At 41.2% G+C, this 24,656-nt stretch overlaps 1 protein-coding gene across 2 annotated transcripts in view; it reads right to left on the reverse strand.

Annotated features, from left to right (window-relative positions):
• Window positions 1-9,821: 9,821 nt before the first annotated feature.
• The window catches only part of sema6bb (sema domain, transmembrane domain (TM), and cytoplasmic domain, (semaphorin) 6Bb), a 143,287-nt gene continuing 128,452 nt past the window's right edge, over window positions 9,822-24,656 (reverse strand). For both annotated transcript variants that reach the window (XM_017407329.3, XM_037974251.1), the window contains exon 17: window positions 9,822-15,671. In XM_017407329.3, coding sequence (XP_017262818.1) covers window positions 14,773-15,671 — 899 coding nt within the window. In that variant the 3' untranslated portion in view covers window positions 9,822-14,772. The remainder of the gene's footprint in view (window positions 15,672-24,656) is intronic.

Raw genomic sequence — 24,656 nt, forward strand, 5'->3', positions numbered from 1 at the left:
GTTTAATATGGAAGTAAATCCTTAACCCAAAGCTGGTTCTACAATAAGAAATACTTACCTTTTGGATATATAAAAAAGCTTTCTAGCAAAACTCTTTCCACTGTCAGATTAAAGATATTTATTTGGTTTATTAAGTTGTTATTACAGTTTCAGTTCAGCAGCATATTTTCAGTTAAATAAATACAAGCGGTTTAATTAGTGGAATCCTTATTGATAATAATAAGGACCCAAATGTAGGCCTAAGGATGCAGGTGGGCTGTAAAAAGCAAAAGACTGTTTCATCAACACAAACAAGAGTCTCAGAGCTGCAGAAGCAGGAGGATCAAAACTCAAGTGAAGAGCAGATTCTGTGGCACTAACTCTTTCTAAGGAATGGATCTTAAGGCAGCCCGGGGAAGGAAGGAGGAGGGAGCAAAACAAAACAAAAAGGCGACCAGAGGAACAAAACAGAAGAGATCAAGTGAGTAAGTTCAGGTAACAGAGTACAGAAGACGCGGCCACACTGGAAAAAGCTATTCTGAGCTGTGGCTACAAGGCCTCAGGAGTTCAGGGAAACAACAAGGCAGGCGAGCAGACTGGTGAGGCCACGTCAGCCAGCAGACAGGTCACCGTTTGGAGAGAGTTACCGTGACAACATCTCTGAAGCTCGGCTTGGTGGGACTGGGCTGTTAGGCATGATGACAGGAGCAGCAAAGACTCCTGCTGGGATTGACCTGGTGACGGGAGTGACCGGATACACAAGGATCTATCCAGAAGTCCCAAGCCTGCAGCACCAGACCCCGGAACAGAGACTGATGGGTCATCAGCTGACCCCTGGAGTTTGGTGGTACGCAACCCTACTTTGAAGAGGAAAAAAAACCCAGATGCTTCTCTCTGAAGAGCTGCTCTTGGTCCAGCTGAAGCCCAGGGGTTTGTGTTTGCACTCGTCTTCAGAAATACTAAAAGCCCCTCCAGCCAGGCGGCACTGAAACAGGTCGGCTGGGTCCTCGTCTGTTCTGGGCACGCTTTCAGGAGGAACTGCAGGACCCAAATACAAACATGATGGCGGCAATCATGTGAAATTTTAACAAAACAAATAGAATCTGAAAATGGAAAAAAGAAAGCCATGTCTGAAATATTCTCAAAAAGACTTGTGCGTGAGAAAAGGCAGATTTATAAATTAGGAAATAGGAAGTTAGCAACAGGTAGGACAAAATTCATTATATTCAGACACTGAAATGGCTCCTCATTCAGAAGGGTTTCAGTTTGAAACAAGAGGTTGATCATGCTTCTAATGTCACATAATGCCAGGAAACAGGCCTTTGATTTTGCTCCTGAGCACATTCGCTGAATAAATTGTGAATTATATAGACTAATATCCTTATGTATCAGTCCATCCACCCAAGGACACACACTAGTCAGAGTCAGATGTGTCTCCGAACAAACGATGGTCTGACTGGAGTTGGAGAGCCGCTTGTATCAGTGCTGTCGGTGTCGTGTTCAGTCAAGGTGAGACAGATAAGACTGGAGAGTCAAGGCAGGAGATAGGAGTATCTCGGCAAATTATCTCCAGCGGCTCAGGAGGAGGTTCAGTTTTCATTTAACCCTTGTGTTACGGCACATTAGAACGACAGCGGCCCGTTCCGACACACCGACACAAGTATACGCAGAAACGACGCACAAACAAAGTCCTTGTTTTACAATCTGTTTTTGGAAACTTTTTACCCTAAAATCTATCCCCAACCCAAACTGAGTGATTCTGATACTGAACTAATAGACAAAAAAAAAAAAGAAAAGACATGAAATTAAAAGTATGTTTGCAATAACTGTGTGAACACAAGAATAATTAAAGGCCTAGCAAACATTAATATCCTATATTTACCTTCTAAAAGTTTACTAAAATCTGTTCAGTGGTTCAACAGTTAAGGCCAAAGATGTCACACATTCAGTCAGTGCTCAAAGTGCTCAGCTACTACCACACCAAATTTTATCTCAATATCTGTAAATTCAGCTGTTATCGCTATTTTTGTGTTTGCTAAATTGGTTGAGCAGTGGCAGACGTCCAAGCGATAATCAGTTTTAGATGCCCATCCATTAATTATTTTCTGAGAGACTCATTGAAATCTGTCCTCTGGTTCATGAGGTATTTTGCTAACAGACAGACAAGCAAACACACTCGCAAAGCCATTATTGGCGCCGGATAATAATAGAAAACCAAGTTTTGACACAAAGTTCTTCTATTTGCTGGAAAAAAGTAGGTTTGGAGGACCTGGGTGAAAGGAAAAACACGACACCCACACAGCAATACATAGGTTTGAAATTGAAGGGGACAAACACTCAGGATTCACTCAAAGTCTAATCACCATCTGAACGTTTCACCAAAGTACATCTGCAACACTCTGACCTCTGAACCTGGTTTCCGCGGCAACGCCTGGTTGCCTCACCGGCGTGCAGAAAAAGAGCAGAAAAACATCTTTGTGTTGTAGAGCAAAAGAAAAATGAGGACAGTCTTGGGGACAATGGGCAGAAAAAAAATAGATTGAGGCAAAAATGAAGGCTGCATTGAAGAAGAAAAATATATAGATAAATTTAAAAAAAAAAATGGCCACAGATTGAACAGAGTTCTGCACGGCTGCTCTGAAAAACTCTGACATTCATAAATTGGCCACTTTTCAGTCTCGTCACACAGGAAGTTCAGTCAGAGAACAAAGAAAACCCTGAATAATAACGTTCTGCCCTACATAACATGTTAAGAAAACCCACTGAGAACCAAAATTTATAGATTATGATAGTTAATGATGCTCACATAGGAAAATGAAAAGATGTTTTTATTTGAATCAAAGCAAGAACAATTTAAAGCAATTTTGAGCAGATTTGTACTAAAAAAAAAAGACCTTTTTTTGTATTACCGGTGCTATTACTAAAGCTGATGATTTTCTTCATTACATAAAGAACCAATTTAGTTATTTTTTTGCCCAGTTTCTGGTTACCATTATATAATAATGATATAATATCAAACACCTGGAAACTGGGAAATTGCGCTCCGAGTTCGGCGTGTCAAATTAAAGTCTTATTACAGCATGAATTACAGCCAGGGTCTTTATTTAATCAAGACCTGCTCAGTTGCTCTGTAGTTTGTTAAAATCATCTCTGTCTGTGAAAATGATCCGTCTACTGAGGAGCTGCATTCAGACACAAGGAAAATCAGCATCATTATCTCATCTGTTTTTATCATCATAATTATGAAGTGTCTCACAGTTAAAGCAGCTACAGCCCAAATTAAAGGGCCCAGCATTCCTTCAGGGAATGCATATCACCCACCACCACTCAGGCCCGAGTTTCCGATCAAAACATGAGAAAGATGATAGTTGAACAACCTCAGGAGTCATGATGGACTGTCACACTCTGAGTATGTGCTGTGAGCTACAACAACACCGAACATTACCACCATATCCTCAAAATTGACTAAACTGTAGCCGTTTTGTGTTTTCTAGGTGCATCAAATCATTATTTCCTGAACGTTTCAACACAATTTGTCCGGTGGTTCATGAGATATTTTGCTAACAGACAGACGCAGGCAAAAACATCAGCCTTTTGGCGGCGGGTGTCTCTGACCCTGACGCCTCGCCCTTGACCACCTACACTGGAGGAATGTTGCTCTGAGGACGACGAGAGGCACCCAGTTCCATCACAAGCATCTTTGTCCTTCATCGGCACACAGCTTCAGTTTGGAAACTCTCCGGAGATGATTGTTGAGCTTTCTGCAGCCCCTCCAGGGTGACCTTTGCCCTTCTTGATTAAAGACGCTTGGTGATCTGCCTTTTTCTTAACAGGTTTGTTTTCGTGTCATATTTATATTTCTAATCACCCAACCCTAATTTAACCGGTTTATGTCCTTAATCTTATTCCTGTGAGCATCTTTTCCTTTTTTCTCTTTTTCTCAGTAGACAATCTTAAATTCCAGGAGTTTCCTCTTCTCCTAAGCCTTCCGCTTGTTATTAATTCATGGACCCTCTTGATGCGCACGTCTCATCAAACCTGTGTGTGTGTGTGTGTGTGTGTTGCTGCAGTCTCGCTTGCTTTGAGCTCCTCGAGCTTTTATTAACGGCGGCGGAACGGGTCTGGGTAAAAAAAAAACAAAAAACAGAAGAAGGCGCAAGATGATATTTATTCAAGCTTCCACTCTCCGTGAATGTTTACAGCCGGGCCCCATCCCTGCGGTGAATAAACACATCTGTGCCGCGCGGCGTCTCGGAGTGCTATATGAGCTGCGAGGACAGCGAGACAGCAAACGCAACGCTGGGATCTCGGTGCTGTTTGTGTTCAACATGTTCACGTCCTGCCCACACTGTTTGCTCGGGGCACAGCTGCAGACCTCGCTCACATGCCAATTAGGCCCACACAGCTAGACTCTTAGCCTGCTGATTTTCCAATTACACCTACGCAGTCACACACACACTCACAAGTGGCTGTAATTATGGCTGCACACCCTCTGCGACTCACAGATGTACATATCATGTACCACTGCTGAGGCTGTTTTTCATAAGGCACAGCTGTCTCACTTCAGTCAGAGATCTGTCAAACTGAATAATAAAAAAATAAATAAATGACACATCCTCCCATTCATCTTCTAGTCATGCACTGGGTCAGTTGTGGGTAAATACAGTTTATAGTTTTGTATCTTGCACCTTTTGAAGCCCTTCTTTGTGTATTCTAATGTGTGTTTAGGATTAGACCTTTGCAGAGTCCAACTTCAGGTTTTTAAGATATTTTACATTAATTAATTAATTCAGTCTGTGAAAGGCTCCTTTCACCACCGGCATGCTTGGAGCTGTTTTGCAGTCGGAAATATAATTAGGGTTTGATATAAATTTATCAGACTAGCAGCTCTCTGTAAATGTTTTATTTGTCTTTCACTCGTCCCACTCCGTTGCTGTTATCTGCAAGTTAATGGTGACACTGCATAACGAGGAAACAGCTGCATGGAAACACTTCTTTAACTCCAAATACTGCCGTTATTTGTTTTTGTCAGGGAGATCCAGCTGATCGTACAGCATCAGTAATTGGCGAATTAGGAATACTTTGGAGTTTGGAATAACCCCTCTTAAGCCTCTATGTGCAAAAAGTGTCAGCTGATGTAAGAAAATGAAGCAAAAAAAAAAAAAAAAGAAGTAAAAATCACAAAATAAATCGACCAGTCTGGGTATTTTTCTCTAAAGTTGCGAAATATCTTAAAAAAAGAATATTAGTTGAATATATATATATATATATATATATATATATATATATATATGTAAACTCTAAATAAATGCACCGACCTTGTAGAAGAAGCAGAACTACACAACATTAATCTCTGCAGCAGCTATTTGGCAGCTTTCCACGTAGTGACCTCTGAGTGAGCCAGGATATAAATAATTTTTAATTTACTCAAGCATTTTAAATATTTGTGCAAGCGCAAAAGATAAGATACAATATCAGCTATCATCCTCAGAACAAAGGAAGCCTTAAGCCAAACATTTCAAACAAAATACACTCAGTTTTTTTTTATTTTGGTCTGATAATAAAAGCAGTCCAATTTTCTGCCTTTCTCTATAAATCCACCAGAGGGCGCTCCGCCTCCACTTTAACAGCCATGTTCGCTGTGGCGCACCTGCTCCACGGGAAACCTGCCCTCAGCGCACATTTCAGTCCTCTTGGCTTTAATTTCATTATCTCCCTCTTAGGACTGCACTTCTGTCCTTCTCGTCATCACACAGCTCTCTGCTGGAAAAAAAAGAAAAAGACATCGCAGACACTGTTTGCAAAAATGTTTAGAACATTTCAGATTAAAATAAAAATGCATATATGTTAAAGCTCAAACAAAATGATGTAAAGCTAGTCATTAAATTTAAGACATCAAAGGAAAATGTGGGTAAATAAAAAGGATGTGGCTGCTTACACTGCCCTCTGATGGCTAAGACTGTTATTGCAAGGGCAATCATATTTTTGCCTGTGTGTGTGCTTACAAATCTGTCTGTTAGCAAAATATCTCATGAACCATCAGACGAATTATACTGAAACTCTTAAAAAGGAACCATTGGATGTTCCTCTACAACTGATTAACTGTTGAGGGCACCCCAGTTCAAGATGGCCACCTCAGCTAATCGACATCAGAAAACACAAAAATGGCTACAACTCAATCAGTTTTACAGATATTGAGTTACATTTTGGTGTGGTGGTAGCTGAGACTCATTTACAACACATACTTTGAGCCCCACACATTGTGCAACATCTTTACTTAAAACTTTGGCATTAACTGTTGGAGTCAACCTGATTGTCTGTTAGCAAAATATCTCTTGAACCACAGGACGAATTGTAATGAAACTCACGGAAAGTAATCACTGAATGCCTATCTACAACTGATTAACTTTTAGAGCCACACCAATTTAGGATGGCTGCCAAAGCTAATCGACCTTAGCCAACACAAAATTGGCTATAATTCAGTCAATCTTAAAGATAGTGTGCTAAGATTTGGCGTAGTAGTGGATGAGACTCATTCTCAACACACGCTCTCAGCTTGACACCGTTTGATATCTCATGAGATTGCACATAACACTATTCAAAATGGCCACAACCCTGTCATTTCTCAACACAAGCTGATCTTAGGTTAGAAGTCCGACATGAAAGGCGCATTCCTTCAAGAAATGCTCGGCCTTTAATTATTCAAATTTTTTTTGTTTTTGTCGTTGAAGACAGAAGAGAAACTGGCAAGAGCTCAAGTAAAGCGGGATTCTCCTCTGTGCTCTGCATGTATAACAGATGTGAATTCATTAGTGTCATGAAGTTTCTGCTTAGTCTCAGTGAAGGCAGCCTCAGAACTGGATAACATTTTTCTGATGCAACAAATGTTGTTCTTGGCCGGTGGTGGTGGTGAGGGTTTTTTTATATGTAATTCGTGGTATTGCTTGTAAAAACATGAAGTGATTGGAGGATGAAGATGAAACTGTGCGCTCAGGTTCATCACATCAGTCACATTCAAGTAACTGCTCACATGTGGATCAGTGATGCATTCGCCGTCTGGCAAAGCCGATATGAACCTCAAAGAGGACTCATTCAACGCTGACACGAGTTCCTGGAGGAGCAGACCTTTTCTTGTAAAATAGATGGATGTTTTCCTTTGTGTACTCTTGTGTTTGGCTCTCCACGGTAACGCTGCCCTAATTATTCCAAAAAATGTCTAGAAGTCACTCGTTTTATTGAAGTGTGTGCATGTTTATTAGAAAATGTAGGCATTTGGCGAATCCAAATGCCATGAGGGAGAGCTGGCGTTGAGGCAGAGCTCAGCTGTGGACTCAAATCAAGGAGAGTAGCCACTGGCTGCGTTTCAGCCTCTTTATTAATCAAATTCATCATAAGGAGTGGGAGAGTGGGTGTTCCTGCGGGACAGAGGTAGGAGGATGGATGGATGGATGGGTGTCAGACGGGTTTTAGACTCTGCGGGTTCTGTTTTTGTCGTGGTCAGAGTGTAAACAGGTTGTAAATTATCCCACAGGTGGCGCATGCAGCCACTCCTCTCCACTGCTGTCAGTGGAACTCTGCAGAAGCGCAGGACTTCCTTCGCTCCCATAAAACATCAGCGAACGAGAAGCCCTGACACATCCTCTCGGCCCAGCACCACTCAACAGATGTGAAATGGGCTGATAGGCTCCCCGAGGAGACGAGGAGCTGAGGGGGTTGTGAAGGGGAGAGGGAGACAGTATGTGAGTGTGTGTGTGTGTGTGTGTGGTGGTGGTGGTGGTCTCCTCCTGAGCAAAATGAGCTGATAGGCGCAGTAACTGTCAATCCCTCTTCCTTACTTATTCCTGACAACTGTTTTCTTCAAGTTATAGTTCAGATCATCCGAAGTGGAGTTCTGTGTTCAGCAGTTAACATCTTACCTGCTGCACATAACCTCATTTTTGAGAAATAAAGCTTCATTTTGACCAAAAAAAGCTCTTAAAACAACTCCAGTCCCAAATGTTTTATAGCAGTTTAAGCTAACACTATTTTATAAATCTTCACAATGCTGCCAGTTTTAGATGACATGTTTTTCCCCCAACAGCTAGTTGTTGCTACTGCTATTTGTCTGTCAGGTTTGATGTGAATGAGCACTGATTGTAAAACTGATGACGACAACCTAAAGGTTTATCAGACAGCTTTGAGCAGCTTCCACATAGACACTCATCGGTCCTGTCAGAGTTAAGCTATTCCTCCAAGCTGAGGTCATTCAAAGAGCGATCTACACCATTTTGAAAAGATCTGAACTGTTGTTTTAAGTGTGGACGTTGTTTACAGAAACGGTAACACTGAGTGATAATCAGCACCGCCCCGAGGCTTTTAGCTGTCGGAAAGCTCAGGGAGGAAATATCATCGACATGTGGGCAAAACCCGACTTACTCGTGTTATATTAATCAAACAAAAAAATCTGAGGTTTTCTCAACCAACAAATAACCTTTAACGTTCTCTTGTTAATCCTAAATTAACATTTTACGCAGTAATTTCATTATATTTATTAAGCAGTTGTTTGTTCCAGTGTCTGGTTTGTCAGGTTTTTTTTGTTACTACAGGCAGTACGTACAACCTTGAGATGCTTTAGGTAATAATACAACTCCCTGTTATTGCTAATTTCAATTACTTTAGTATACCAAATTATCCTAAATTAGGAAAAAATGCAAGAAAATATTAATAAAACGTATGCAGCAAACTATGCAACCTAAAACCTAGCTGGGATTTGTGCAGAAAGTGTTCAAACCACTGAGCTGTTTAATCCCTTATAAAGAAACATCCCACGTGGCTCATCTATTCCTCATTCTCATTGAGGCAACAAAAGTAATAAGTAATAAAACTGTTCACACAGAAAAGTCTTGATACATATTTCATTAGCATTCACTATGTTTTGTTGTACCAAACCTGTGTTTTATGGCACAAAAACTTAGTTTTTTTTTGTTTTTGCAGGGTAGCTATTACACTAGATGTTTCTCTTTGTGTTTATAACCCATTGCATCTGATAAATAACACAAGAAAATAAAACAGTCCTACAAAATCAGCTCTGATAAGATATCATATCAGGATCAGCTGCGACTCCATCCATTGACCCTTTGCTTTTTGAAACCGGACAAAGCATTGAGCATGCTCGTGTTGCAGCCCCCTCTTCGTCCTCTCTGGAAACATGTGGCGCATCGCTTCTAATATCCTAATTGGCTTAATTGGTTCCACTTTGGGGAAATAACCCATCAAAATGCCTCTACAAAGTGTGGCTTTCAGATCTGGAGCTGTGCTAAATAACTCTACTTTTTATGTGCAGTAGAACCAATGGAAGAGTCTGATAATTAATAGCGTTAATGCTTGGCTGGAAAAAAGAGAAAACCCAAAAGATATCTCAATATTAATTAATTAAATACTATTTTACTGGTAAATATATATATTTTGAGATTTGAAACACAATCTTAGGTTGCTGATTCATGATAGAGTGTCATATACTTGAGCACAAGTTGTGAATAATTACAGATATCTCTGAGTTGTTTTTTTTTTTTTACCAGATACAAAAAAAGATGATTACTGCCTACTTTTGAGGATTTTGTAAGGTCTCAAGAACTCCACATAAGTGTTCAAATTAATCCCAAGTGCATTTTAAAAAAGCAACAAAACAAAAAAATGATAAAAAGTGTGCTCTTCCTCTTTGCACATTTTGTTACTTCTCAGCTTGTGAGTAAAAATGAACAAGGCATTCTTGTGGAAAAAAGCTGATGTTTTAAATGTTGAGTTTACAAATAGATGGATTAAAAGGCAAATCAAAAGCAACATATTCAATAAAGACGACTTAGAAAGGAACATCTGAGTGGTTTATTAGAATAAGAAAGTTAACACAGAGTAAAGTCTCCATGCGGAGTGACAGGCAGAGCTCAGGACAGTGTGGAGAACAACTGCTGGAGTGTGTGTGTCTGTGTGTGTGTGTGTTCAGTGTATGCGGCTGTTGGAGGGTGCATGCATGTGTCGTGGTTTTTTATTTTTTAATTTTTTTTTTTTTTTTTTGCGTGACAACAAACAGATTGCTTTGCGGACACAAGCACACACACCTGCATGTACTGTACAAATTCACACATTGCTACTTCCTGTACACACACAGAGGCTGTGTAGTCATGCAGCTACTGCACCGAAATTACATGTGAGCATTTATGTTATGTACACGTAGAGAGGACATGTGCTGTCGTCTGACGACAGCTGTCCACGAGACCCCCCTGGGCCGACGAGGGACGGGCGGGGGCACAGGACAGTGGGGTCCTTCACAGTAGCAGGAGACTCAACCTCAGTCTTCATGGGTTTATTCACTCCACTTCCATTTTATTCTGCATCCAAACAGGAAACAACACTTCGGTGCTCACAGTACTGCTTCATCATGATAGTCATCAGTTTCAGCTTTATTGTCATCGTCACCTTCAGCACGCCAGAGGAATCAAAAAAGTGGAAATCATACACAATAATATCCAATACAAACGCTCAACCAAATATTTACCACAGAAACAAACGATAGAAAAAGAAAAAATAGCATGAGAGACATAATCAGTGCTGACTAAATACATCTACCACTTTACAAAAATGCAAATGTTGATTTCAATCTCATTTTTGTGCTTGTTCCTCTCACATGTTGTTCTCAGATGGGAGCGGTTCTGTGTTGTCGGACTCAACACAAGTTAGACTTCTTCTCTGGACTTTTTTTTTCTGTCGATCACGTAGGAGTGCAGTTGCGCACTGCAGGGGGGCCGGCAAAATGGCAGTTGTTGGCTGGGAGGTGTGTGGGGTGGGGTGGGGGTCGCACAGCAGGGCCACACGGCAAAAACAACCCTGTCTAAAAAACTGAATTTTATGGGAAATGAATGGTTGATTTTTGTTTTTGACTTATTAAATTAGCCAGAAAACCTTTAGGAGTGGTGACAAAATGTAACTTTGACCCAGGCTTTGTTTTTATATATATATAGTCTGTTCACAATCTAAGAGGCTTGAAAGAACAAGACAAAATGAAACTGTTAAAAGAGGAGTTATGGGAATTGCGTGAAGAATGTAAAGACGAGGGAGGTTGATAGCTTTAATAAACAGACTTCCCTCCATGAGGTTAGCCCTGAATTCTTTAGCTGCCTCGTAATGTTGAACTAAGGTAATCAAATTGTGCAGTCGGTGAGATAACATCATGATGTACTGAATCTTTCCCCGAACCAGTCAGAGTCGGCCTGTGTCAGGCCTGGAGCTTCGTTCCTGCCTTTAATTCAATTACATTCCCAATTTGTTAAATGGTCTGCTTGTGTGTAGGAGTGTGTGCGTGCGCGCCCGCGTGTGTGTGCGCGATTAGCAAAAGGGTCAAAAGGAGCTGGTTGAACGAGTAGCTCCCTCTCAGGGATGATGTGTCTGCAGTAATCTTCTCAGGGGCACATTAGAGGGCCGGGCATGTACTTTGCTTAATCAGGCATGTTTAGTGAAACACCAGAAGAGATGCGGAGCGAGGACACGGCCGAGTGGGCACGCCGGCCGAGATAGACAGGCCTCATTCACACACGGAAACGTGCAGCACTCAGGCCATGGCAGGGAGAGATGGTGGAGGGGGCAGACACAGGCTCCACACCCTCGGTATTAATGTCCTGTTTCTGGGTGGAATGTGTAAAGAATACACTGTACTAATGTGGCGCTAATGTACTGTAGTAACATTGCGTTCGCCTGCCTGACCTCCTCATCTCTTCTAAATCTTTCACTGCCTTGTCCCATATATCCCCTCCCGCTGGCTGTGTGTTTAACTTTTATCACGAGTTTGCAGCCCATAAAAAGAAAAAAAAAAACCTTTCAGCTAGTTTTGAACGTCTTGTCAAATTCTTAGTGCTCTTAAAATTTCTCTGATCAGAAGGCAGATTGTTGCTTGAACTCTGACAGATTTGTGCAGCTTTACCCAGGCGGAGTTTATACGACTGCTTTTGTGTCATGAACTAACCTTTCCGAATTCTCGCTGCAGCTTTTGAAAACAGGCCTGCATTGTGACAGGTTAAGGCTGGACTTCTTACAAAACAGCCTCTCATTGCTACTGCTTTTGCAAAAGTCTTGTGGAAATGTTGGTGTAGCTTTTACACCTTTTGCTATACAGGCAGCTTTGTTGGTACTGGAACCATTTTCACTGCAAATGCACCGATCTTTTCCTATAAACAAGCACTAACGTTGCCTCACATATGAAAATAGGAGATTTACGCCTGCTGCTTGAGTCCAGCGTTTGGATCTTCAGCAATTGCAATCATGGCCCAGTTGGACAGCAAATGACACAAAGCTATTCTTTGTAGACCTTTCAGTTCATTCACTAAAAGAAGCAAGCAGGCCTCTCCTAATGGACGAACCAAACCTCCATCAAAACGAGGCAGACGTTTCTACATAGGAAGAGTTTGTTTCTTGTGGTGAAGAAGGACTTCGAAAGCAGTAACAGAAAGCGAAAATGGAGGAGAAGAAAGCTTGAAATGAGCTGCCATTTGACACGATTCACCATTCATCAGATTATGCCTTCAACGACACTTTGCGTAATAAATATCGGGTTTAGGTCAAGAAATGTGGTTTATTGTAAGATGCCATCACAGTGTCACAGGGTTGGATTTAAATTTATTACAAATTAACTGGTAATCTTTTATTTACATCTTCTTGGTACATTCATCTCTGTAATTTTGACTAGGAGCCAAAATGCTTGTTTCGATTAACCAATCTTTAATAATCAGTTAACAGTAGAGGAAGAAAGCATGCAGAAATGGTCATTACCAGTACCAGTACTCAAAACCAGTACTTTTTGTTATGACAACATGTAGTCCAGCTGCTCTGAGATAAAGAAGGGTTTTGTGAAAGAACATCTATAGTCTTCTAAACTAAAATTGATGGCTTATTTTGTCTGTATATTGGCAGCATCTACCATCACAAGTGAGACTCAGCTTCTTAATTTCTCTAACACGTTCTATACAATATAAAGTAGTAACTACATTGTACAGCACAGAGTGCTCCCACGCATAACTCTGATCTTGTTACCAACTATTTCTAAATGTTGGGCAGAAACTGATGGAGAACATAAAAGAGAAGAAGGATGAGAATGAGAGAAAAATGGATCAAAGCTGGGGTTTTTTTTTGCACTCAGAATGAGTAACACATTGATGTACACAAGCCCTCAGAGACTCTCATACACGAGCCGACAAACACTCGCACAAAAAACACCACCACCTTTATGAAACGGTGACCCAGATGAATTAAAGCTGAGCATATCTACATTAGAATCACCAACAAATGAAAGCAGATGAAAACAGAAGGAAAATCAGACAATGCAGTGAAAGAAAAAAACTCCACACCCATGACCATCTGTTTTCTTTATCCAGATTTTTTTCTCTTTTTGTTGGAAAATACACTGAATGAAAGGGACAAAACCACCAGGGATGACCACTGAGACAGCTGTGCCCCATCACTGACCCCTCAACCCCCAGCCCAAATCCTAGTTTCAGCCCCCACCTCCTTTGTGTACCGGCCAACATGTGATTTGCCACAGAGAGACGTCCGAGCCTGGTTTTGTGTATTTTACATGACGGGGACGGAGCTGCTGTCCTCCTCATTGACATTCTGCTTCGTTGTGTTGGCGGGCGAGGCCCCCCGACTCCTAGCCGTTATTTGTTTCTTCCTGCTTCTGGGGCACAAAGAGGCTCAGTGTCGGGCAGAGGAGGCTGAATGGAGCTCCCAAGTGGCCGAGCCTCGCAGCCTCGGTCAGATTGCCAGACTGCCAGAGCTCAAGTTCCCTTCTTCAAATGGAGCCCAGGGAGGCCTCGGGTCAGGTGGGGACAAAAGAACCGGGGGGAGATACTGTCCTTTTCCCAGAAACTTGCTTTATCAGATACGTATACGCTTTAATCACCATTAATGTAACAATTGATTTTATAAAAATATCAAATGAAATTGGCTTTCTCTTCATTGTCATTAGTTTTCAGCTAATTATTGCTTTCTTTTGCTTCGTCGTGGCTCTGTAGAAGGTGAGCCTGAGCCCTAACTGGTCAAACCTTTCAAACCTTTGATTGGTAAACACACAGAGCTTCAAGTAGACACAATAAAATCTCTTCTCTATAAACAATGGTTTCACCAACTTCATTATAGACTTCACAGTTAACACAGGACGCTGGTTGGGGTTGCTGTGGCCACACACATTCACACTCACATACTGCATGATAATTGTTGTTTTTTTGAGAGTCAGTGCCCTCTGGCGCCGCTGCAACAGTTTTGTCTCATCTTAAACCCAAGATAAAGCACATTGTTGTCTGCTGGTTGCCACTGGCACGAGAAAACAAACAAGAAAGAAAATTTCACTCCCATAGACGATTCGTTGTCAAAAGAGTGAAGAAAATGATGGAGGGAGACCTTTCACATTTGGCGCTGCAAGCAAAAGTCTTAAAAAAATCTTCAAACTGCCTTCATAAGATTCCTATTATGTTTCCCTCTCTTTATTGTGTCATTTGTCCTGTGGTGATCCGTGGGCGGCACCGCTGACAGAACAGAGGGGGACGCTGCAGATTATGAACAGAGAAATGTCTCCAGTTTGAGATTTTTCTCTTTTCTTTCAGCTCTCTCTTTGTTTTTCCATTTCTTTCTGTCTCTCTCTTCGGTAATCTGAATGAACAATAAATGACAGTGAGAGAGGACAGAAAGGGTAAGGTTGGAGCAGGACAGTGAGTCTGCAGAGTTTTCTGTTGGTGTGAATGGGGATTTCAGAGAGAGCCCACCTACTTCCTCTCACTGGCCACTGGGGGCGTGCTCTCCCATGTTCTTCCCCAGAAGATGGCTGAACTCAGCCAGATCTCCCAGCCCTCGGGGCCCATGCATGTCGGGCCTGATAAGGCCCTGGCGCTGAGAGTGATAGGGCACCCCATTGTTGCTGTTGTAGTTGAGTGCCTCATGACTCCAGCGAGGCTCCCCATAGTCCATGTGTGGAGTGGGTGCAGACACCACCCGGCGTCGATCGGGTGATTCCTGTGGTGTGGCAGGGTAAATGTACTCCCCTGCTGAGTTCCTCAGGTTGCCGGTGGGACGGCTGCCACCCTGCTCCCCTCGCTGGGTGGCCAAAATCAGGTAACGCTGGCGATCTGTGTGGGGGGGCAGCACCACCTCTCCGGGGTCCTCTATCCGAACTACCCCTCCACCTCCATGCAGAAACTTGGAGCTCAAGTAGATGACGGCGTTGTTGGGACAGGGGGTCCCTACAGAGGTGAGGAATGTCTGGCTCTGGTCCCAGTCGGCATCCGGGAGACGCATGACTCGTTTCTGCTGCAGCGGGGTCTGCTCAGGAGTGGGCAGTAAACCTGGATCCATCTCCCCTTTAGGCCAACCGTTTGGCATCACAAAGAGGTGATCTGCCTGAGAACGGCGTCTCTCGCCTCCACTGGTTCTCGTTACGCTCATCACCGACCCGCTACGGCCCTGCCCCAGCATGCTCTGCTCTTTGTCGTTTTTGCGCCGGCTGCCGTTGGCTCCAGCGCCCCGGGAGTGGCGGTGGCGATGGCTCATGATCCAGCAGACGGTGAGGCCAGAGAGGATGGCTCCCGTGGAGAACGCTGAAACTGCAGACACCACCAGTAGGTTTACGGACACTAGGCCGTCGGGCTCCTCGATGAAACTCTCCTGGAGCAGTATTCCTACAGATGCAATCACACACAGAAACAGGGTCATGAGTCAACTGCTGCAACCATCTTAATGGTATAAGTATTTCCTGCGTTTACCATGTGCAAGTTATCAAATGACTAAACAAAATGGCTTCTTCTCTCTGCTCTTTGTGGGTGGGAATGGGAATATGCTCTCCAGCCAAGGTAGCTCTGTTTAATTGGCTTCATTACATTAAGTGGATGGTGATTTTAATGGCTATAATAACTGTCTTCCTGATAGAGAATAGCTCTCAACCGTAACATGTTTCACAACATTAGCTTTACACGGAGAGAAGCCAAGTCTAGGAATAATGTTCAGTAATAATCAAACGTTTTCGTGCCATAAAATCTTTTTCATTTACAGTTTACAAACTACAGTGAGAACATCTCATTGTGCAATACCAGTTAAGAAACGAATCACTTAGAACACCATTATATCTCCGTAACTGCAATGAAAATTGACCAATAATTTCATTTGATTAAAAAAAAACATCAGCTTGGAAAAGCTACAGGAATATGAATTGACTTGTAGATATCAGAACCTTTTCTGCTTTATACCCATGGACCGAACAGCCTCGGCATCACTTATCAAAGCTGCTGAGGTCATTTCAATAAAATGACAGCGTGAACAATGCATTACTTGCACATTCTGTATTTGAAAAACTGTGAGACAAGTGCCTTAGACTCAGCAGACTGGTTATCAATAGAAATCACATTTCATGCTGACAGCTCCGTCTGTGTGAAGGACACGACGCAACATTAATCTCAATAAACGATATATGAGAATAAATAACTGCTAGTTGCTCTTTATCGGAAAAGTAAAGATTGAATTTTGCTGACGGCTTGTAAAAACAATTCCTATTTGGTTCAGATGACTCAAATCAGATGTAAGTGAACTCATTGGGTTGGGGACTACACGAATATAACAGTGAAGCACAGAGAGGGGAGTGTTGTCATATGGGCTTCCATTAATGCAAAATCTGTTGAATGACAGTAAAACGGTGCATGCATTTGCCAAATACTGAGATGTTACAGATGTCTGGCTGTAAAGGAATGGACCATCATTATTTGACATTATTTTCCTTTGTATAAAAAGAAAACAAAAACCTCTCTTCTTTTTGCTCAAACAAATCTGTCCAAATTCCTTGTTCTATCAGTAAGGCCCAACGTATAGTGGTGTGTTTCCAGATGATGCACTGTATCTGCAAGTAAAACTACAAAACTCTGTATTAAAATTTAAATAAATACATTTAACGGACTGCTTTCTCGTGAACTGAATTATTGAGAATATGAGTACAGGAAGACTACAGCGCGGGCTGCCATGGATCAATTAGAAAAATGCCAGCGGAAAAATAGATTTTTTGGCTGTGCGAGCTCTTGGGACCAACAGCAACAAATACAGTGAATCTGTGCCAAGGGAGGCAGAATGAAGAAAAGCAGATGAAATAAAAGAGGAGTGGGTTACAAAGAGAGAGAGAGAAAGAGAGAGAGAGAGACGGAGAGTTGCCCAAAGCAAACCGGAGCATTTGGGGCTTTAAACAAACAGTAGTAATGGTTGTTAAATTACAGCACTGATGGTGGAAGAGAGAGACTGTCTCCACAAGGACAGGAAGATAAATCCTTTTTCACAGAAAATAAATGGATATCATTAAAAGGAACTGGGAAACTCACTTACACTGTGCGCATAAAAGAAAAGAGGAAACAAATAGGTGGAAGAATAGACACAGGCGAGAAACCAGCAAAAAAAGCAAACATTATTTTATTATCTGACAAGCCCGTTTTTAAAATGGGGACAAAGGGAGCTGGCTGTGGTGAAGTTCCTCCAGTATGAGACAGCCCAGTGGGTAATTAATGTGGCCCGTGGCTTTGTTTAGTAAAGTGTTGCTGTGCATGTCGACATTAAGCTGACGAATGGCAAATTAAACCTCGTGAAAGACCGTTGAACTGCTGCGGCGCACCAGAGGTGATCTCCATACATGTTTAATGTTTAATATGCACAAACAGGAAGCTAGGAGCTAATGGTGATAATAGTTTATTCTCCAAGCACAAACTCGCCAATCACCAAGGAGCTGCTTGTGTAATGAGAAAAACACACAACAGGTGTATCTGCCGCCTGCAAAGGGAGCCAAAAGAAGCAGCTTCGAGAAATGTAAACCGTTTCCCTCGAGTCATTTACTATAATTATCACAGCAGTGCGAAAATGTACAGTAGTCCTGCTTAGCATCACAAAACCCAGCTGCATCCTGCAGCCAGAGACCTAAGCCCGTTTGGCTAATAACTAAAAAATGTAAGATTAATAAAAAAATAAATACAGCTCGACTTGTAAAAGGAACAAATAACAAAAAGGCCATCAGAGCTTCAAAACGTACCTAATTTCTACTTTGAACAACAAAAACAACTGCCAACATGGAAAGTATAGGGAAAAATGTTACTGGAAAGAACACAAAGTAATTATGGTGTTGGAAAAAAAAACATAAACAAATACTTTCTGCCTGTCCACATCACTATCCTGGGTGGTTTTTAGGATAAAAAGTTTCCAGAAGTCTGTTTTAGAGCTCTGAAGTGGAGCGAATCTGGGCAAAAACAGCTAAAATTGCGTAAAACAAAACAAAACAAAACCAGATAAGTGTGGATGTAAACAAAAAAAAAACAATGTAAATTTGTCTAAATGTTGATTCTATTATTTCAAATTGAAACTGAGACAGATTAAAGTTAATTTTGACTTGGACTAGAAAAGACAGAAAATACATAAATCTCTAATCAAAACCCTTTTTTTCTGCAATTATAAGAAAAAAGGAAAGTTTCTTCTTTAGATTTTTTTTTTAGTCTTTAGCTTTTTTTTTATTTGTGATGAAAGGCCAGAAGCTTCATTTTTATCCTGTCAACGTGTTAACATTCGCTAATTGGTAACAGAAAGAACAAAACAAACATTTAAGGCAGATTGTCTCATAAAATGTTTATTTGCCGTCAGACATAAAACCACAAACATTGGACTAATTTCAGCACTAATTAAGACTGAAGGGATGAATGTTATTATTTGAGTTCACATAAATGTTGGCGTCAAAATTCATAAAAGTTCCTTCAATAGTTGTTGACAAGTATTCATATACATGACAACATAAATGATTAGTGTGGCATAATAAAAAAAATAAGCTTGTCTGTGTGTGTGTCAGTTTGTTGCAGGGCTGCATTTCTTTACAGCAGTGGCTTTAAGGCATAACTGCCCACTGAACGTCAAGCTAACAACAAAGAGACATTTATTAAGCCATTAACCAATCTCCTGCCACCTGTAATTACATCTTAAATCTGACACAAAGGATCCTCGACACTATCAATGCAAATCCATACCCCCCAAACAAGTTTTTTGTTTCCATCGATCAAGACCTGCCGTTAATCATCTGGCCATGCTGGTGGATCAATACCATTCCCAGTGCTAATTAGCCCTTCATCGCCAGTCAAAAAGCCCAGAGATACTCAGGCTGAGTCACCTGTTATTATGTGACGAGTAGATTTCAACTCCGTTTACTGTTAGAGAAATATTTTCCAGTCTTTCTGATCACATTTTATCAAAGGACTGAGGTTAATTGAAGCAAAATTTGCTTTTAATTCCTTTTTGTTTGAAGCCTTGACCCTCTCATCCCTCATTTCTTTTCAAATATGTTCCTCCACTGCTTCTGAATGCTAATTCTCTTTAAATTTGACTTGTTTCTCCTGAAATTAAGTCCTTGCACATGGTTTTAAGTTATGCAGCTTTTCAAGCGTGTATTTAATAGTATTAGAGTTTACGTTAGCTCTGTCCAACTGCTTATTAAAACCTGATTACTGAGTAAGTTAAAACTGCTCTGAACACAGATGGTAGCTAATAATTCAAATCCCACTAACAGGTCTTTCTCACTTCATTCCTTCATGTTGTCACACAGCCAGGCTCAGATGTCCTCTACATAAAAAAGTTTTCATTTAAGCGCCCAAGTTCTCCTGCCTTTTAATTAAATTTGGCATTTCTTCATTGCACTTTTTTTTTCTTCTTGAACATATTGTTTGAATCAATCATGGGTGAGATTCTTCTTCCATTAATTCCCATTTTTACAGTCCGGGGTGCAGTTCAGATAGACAGTCAGTTTGAGTTACTTTAAAGTTCATCTCCTTGGTTAAAAGAGGATGTCCTCGGGGGCCACAGTTGGGTTGGGGAAAAAGCCATTTGGAGGTTACAATCATGTTCACACAGACACACACACGTAGCACGCAGGTTGTATAAAATGATCGACTGCAGCCTTGATCACTTCTTAAACAAAAATAAAGAGCTCCAACCACAGGACCAAATTACATACAATTTATTCAACCACAAACGTTGAGTTTCACACGCATCACATCTGGAAATATTCGGGCTGCGCTCAGCTGTAGAGGTTGCTCTCTGACATTTATCTCCGCTGTGGTTCAGGGTTGCAGCGTGGCACTTCAGATTAAATTCTGCATGCTGCAATAATACTGCTGTCACACTCTTGCAGCAGCAGTAGCCTTGACAGGTTTGTGTGTTAGCGCCGTGTGGCTGTGCGTTCTGACTCTTTATCTGCACAATGGAGACAGACAAAATATGACTTCCCTCAGCTCTTTCTGTTTAACTCAGAGTAATTATTTTTGCCACTTCCTATTACCCCTTACTTGTGCCTTTTTTTGGATGCACAACTAGACAGAGTTTTAAGCAGGTGTAAAAAAGGATTAAGATAAGAATGAAAGGCTGGACAGATAAAGATGTTTTCAGTTCTTGTGTGTTTTCGTGGCAGGTTTTCCAGCATCCTACCAGGGGTGACAATAAAACCAGCTGCTTGTGCACTCCGTCCTTTCTCCAGCTCCTTCCCTCTTCCCCTAGTCTCCCTCACTTATTAAAGCTTAATAGAAGCCAACAGGCTGCCTGTCAGCTCGACGAACACTGAGCTGCTTGTCTCTCGGCTTCCAGCTCCAATTACGGTGTAACGAGGAGAGGAAAGGAGACAAAATAGGAGACACAAAGGAGTTGAGAGAACAAAGGGGGGAGAGAGCTGAAGGAGGACAAAAATAAGGCAAAAATAGGGAATAGGAGATGAATAAAGCAGTGATGTTCGCAACAGGTAACTGTCAAATGTAAAAGCATAATAAAGCCCACATGTAGCTTCATTTTTTCCTTTGGTATTCAATTAACTCCATCTTTCTGTTCCTCCTCACAACACATTGTCCTTCCCGTCCTCCGATCCTCTTGTTAGCTGCTAATCCCCTCCCGATATCTTTCTTGTACCACTGCTTCGGTACCAAGAGTGATGGCATGATTGGAATGAAAATTCCAAAGGGAACCGAAAAATATTTGCACTTTTAATAAAAAAAGTTGTATCCACAGAATAAAGGCGACAATGTTGAACAGTTATTTTTTTTTGTGCATGTGTGAATCCAAATTGGTATTTTTCAGTTTGTCCTCTGGTCTTACTTTTCTCCTCAGAGTATGTGTTGTGAATGACTCTCTGCTACCACCACATTAAATTTTGGCTCAATATGTGTAAAGCTGGCTGACTTATAGCCATTTTTATGTTTCCAACATTCAGTTGGCTGTGGTGTACATCTTGAATGGGGTTGACTCCAAAACCTAATCAGTTGTAGTTGTACATTCAATGATGACTTTATCTTGGTTTCGTTAAAATTTGTTCAATAGTTTGTCAGATATTATGCTAACACAACAAACTAGTGAACACATACAGGTAATAGATAAAAAAGAGGTGAAAAAAGAAGGGAAGTAGGATCATTTTTCACACATCATCAGTGATTATCTTGACATGGATCCAGAAGACAATCTCAGTCTGCAACACCTTGGATTCTGCTTTCATTGCTCTGGCCATCGTTTTTGGGAATAAAGGAAGCGTAAAGATCAGAGCAGTTATTTAAATCTGGGAACATGATTGCATTGCTGCAATGACCTCCAGTAAAACAAGCACTCAGACAAATTAGTTCATAGAGAACCAGACAAAAAGGGTCGCTTTGCGAACAAGAGCTGTTTGAGACATTTTATAAGTCTAGCAAAAACTTCCACTTGAAATTACCTTTCTTGCCACTTATTTTGCCAGCTTTAACATTCAGAGGTCCCTAAAACTGTTCACAGATAAGGAAATGTCAGTCTTTGTTTCTTCTTTATGCAATTCTATGTGTTCTCACTACGAGGAAATCAGATATTGTTGTTATTGTTGAAACTATTGTGTCTCTAAGATCCACACAATGTGTCCTTTGGTATCAGTGCTTCATAAAAAGGTGGCAAAGACCGCATATGGACGTAGGAGGAGTGGTTGTGGCACTTCTGTCTAACAGTAGGTTAAAGTTTTTCTTTTCTATTTTATTTTATTTTTTCTTAAACTGATTGAATTCTTTAAGCCACTTGTAGGACCACTTTTTTTCAAGATTTGTTCTCACGTTTTTGTTTTGTTTTTTGTTTCTGGTTCCAAAACAACATTATAAGAGCCAGGAAAAGTTGGCTTAATATGCACACTTTAACTGAGATAAACCTGCATATTATGAAAGGATGCAAAACAATGTTGGAGTAATCACCAAACAGTCCCAGGTTGTAATAGAATGGAAGAATTGTCAGGAAAATACACACATCTAATGCATATCACCCTCTGTTTTTCATGGCAAAGCTTTGGACTAAGATCATCTTACACTGAGAAATTATAGACTTAGAAATTAACATTTTGCACAATCTCATGATATCTCATGTGATCTTGCATGATCTCTTGGTGCTTGGAGGATGTGTTATTAATGATTTTTGGCTCCTAACTGCTACCACACCAGCTTTTAGCTCAGTATCTGTAAAATTAACTCAGGGATAGCCTTTTTTGTGTTGGTTAGGCCCTCTTGAATAGGGTTGACTCCAAAAGTTAATCTGTTGCAGAGGTACAGCAAATTATTACTTTCTGAGAGTTTCATTTGAGTCTGTGTAGTGACAGACAATGGCTAAAGGAAAAATTTTAAACACAAATCTTGTGCAATCGGTTAGTACTGAAGGTATAGATTAGAGATCAGTATCAGCTACTATTTTGCTGAATTTCAGCTCAATATCTGTAAAATTGACTGAGTTATAGTTGTTTTGTGTTTGTTATGATCACTTTGTTGTGGAGGCCATCTTGAATTAGGTTAACTCTATGTACAACCAATAATTATTTCCTGAAAGTTTCATTAAAACTGATTCAGGGATTCATGATATACTTTGCTAAATGTAAAGACAAACACACAGACGTGGGCAAAAACATTATTGTTCTGCCTTCACCTTTGGCAGCGGGCGATAATAAATTGTGAGAACCAAGACGTGGCACTGAGTCACCTGCTTTGGATTTGATTACTGGGTAAAGGTCTTGGCCCTGCTAGATGCTAACTAATAAATTTGGGAGCCGTTCAGGGGCTGCCTACGGTTCGATAAGTTTCTTAATCAAAAGCCGTGCCAGGAAACTTTTCTTGCAGTTTTGAGAGCTGGAATACATGTATTAGAAATACAGCACATCAAACCAGAACAAAGAGACTTCACAGCTTCCCAGTGGACCCGCCGATGGTACGAGCACACACTTCTAAGCTGGGTAGGTTACGACTGCGCGAAGGAACAGCCAGTGATCTGACGAGCTTTCATCTCCTCTCCAGAATCCACCAATTCTCTGCATAAAGTTAATGTGTTTGTGTACAAAGTGAAGGAGGGGGGGCTGTGCACGTGGCCGAACACGTGCACTCTGCTGTGAATTTGTTTGAACAGATGTATGAATTTATGTGTGTTAATAAGCAAATGCCCACACTCCTTGCCATCATGGCTGAGTGACTCTGCTCATTATCCTCTTTTCTTTTCCCTCTGTTGAAAGATTGCAGGCACTATTTTGCTGCAGGATTTCTGCACTTTTCCCTGCCCACCACCTTCTTGTTCCTTTGTCAGCCATGCAACCATCTTCCATTTCCACTGCTGCATTTCTTTCTGTGTCACACACAAACATACAGAGCCGTCAAACTTAAAATCGACATGTATAATTCAGGCACAGAGACACACTAACAGAGAACGAACGTGTGTTTCTTACTCGGACTAAACATTGATGCTCGTAAACTGTGTTTACTCCTGGGATGACTGTAAAACCGTTTACAGCCCTTCCCTGACAGTGTCTTTTAAAGAGCCTGGCTAAGAAAAGTTGCTGGAGAATTCTGCATGACTCTGGTTCGAAGAAAAATAAGGTTAGGGGGGAAAAAATTCTTTCAGCCATGTATCCTGAGGGCCTGTCAGAAGAGCCTGCATTGCACTTGGCTGATCAATATGTTAAAACATTTATGGACCCCGGCCATGTGTTTGTAATTAAAATTCCATCAAATGTACACCAAAAGAACGATCTCTTGATGGATTTGGATCTTGCGCTGGGTTCATTAGGAAGGACAGATCAGGCTCAAAGTCAAGGTCTGCAACCATGACTGCCTAATTGCATACCTGAACGACTCTCATTCCTCTTCTTTTAGTTCCTCTAGCTACCCAGAACAACTTCATTTTTAATTCACTCACATTTTGGTTGCTTTTTCTTTTTTGGGAGGCCTGTACAGTAGAAAGATTTCTGCTCGGGGTCAGTGAAGTAACTCTATATTTGCTTCAGGGAATGCTGTGTGTTAAAACCATCAGAGTGGGGCTGACTCCCTCTGCTGCCATGTAACCAAAAGCTAAAATGTTTTGCACTGCCTTAGCTGCAGTCAGGAATGTTCTTGATCAAATTTGTGTATTTAGTTTTATCAGAAGGGCTTGTTTTTTCAAATCCGATCAACCGTTAGCAAAGGTCAGCTGAAAGGGAGGGTGTCTGTTAGCAGTTTTACACGCACCTAATTCAAAATCCAATCCAAACAAAGCAGCTGGGCTGTGACGGACACCGTGCTGAATTAAATTGTTTTGCATTTACTCTAAATAACATCTGAGTTACAATTAGGGATGCACCAATTTATCAGCTAGTGTCTGGA

This window comes from Kryptolebias marmoratus, linkage group LG24, assembly GCF_001649575.2.
Source record: "Kryptolebias marmoratus isolate JLee-2015 linkage group LG24, ASM164957v2, whole genome shotgun sequence".
Taxonomy (NCBI): domain Eukaryota; kingdom Metazoa; phylum Chordata; class Actinopteri; order Cyprinodontiformes; family Rivulidae; genus Kryptolebias; species Kryptolebias marmoratus.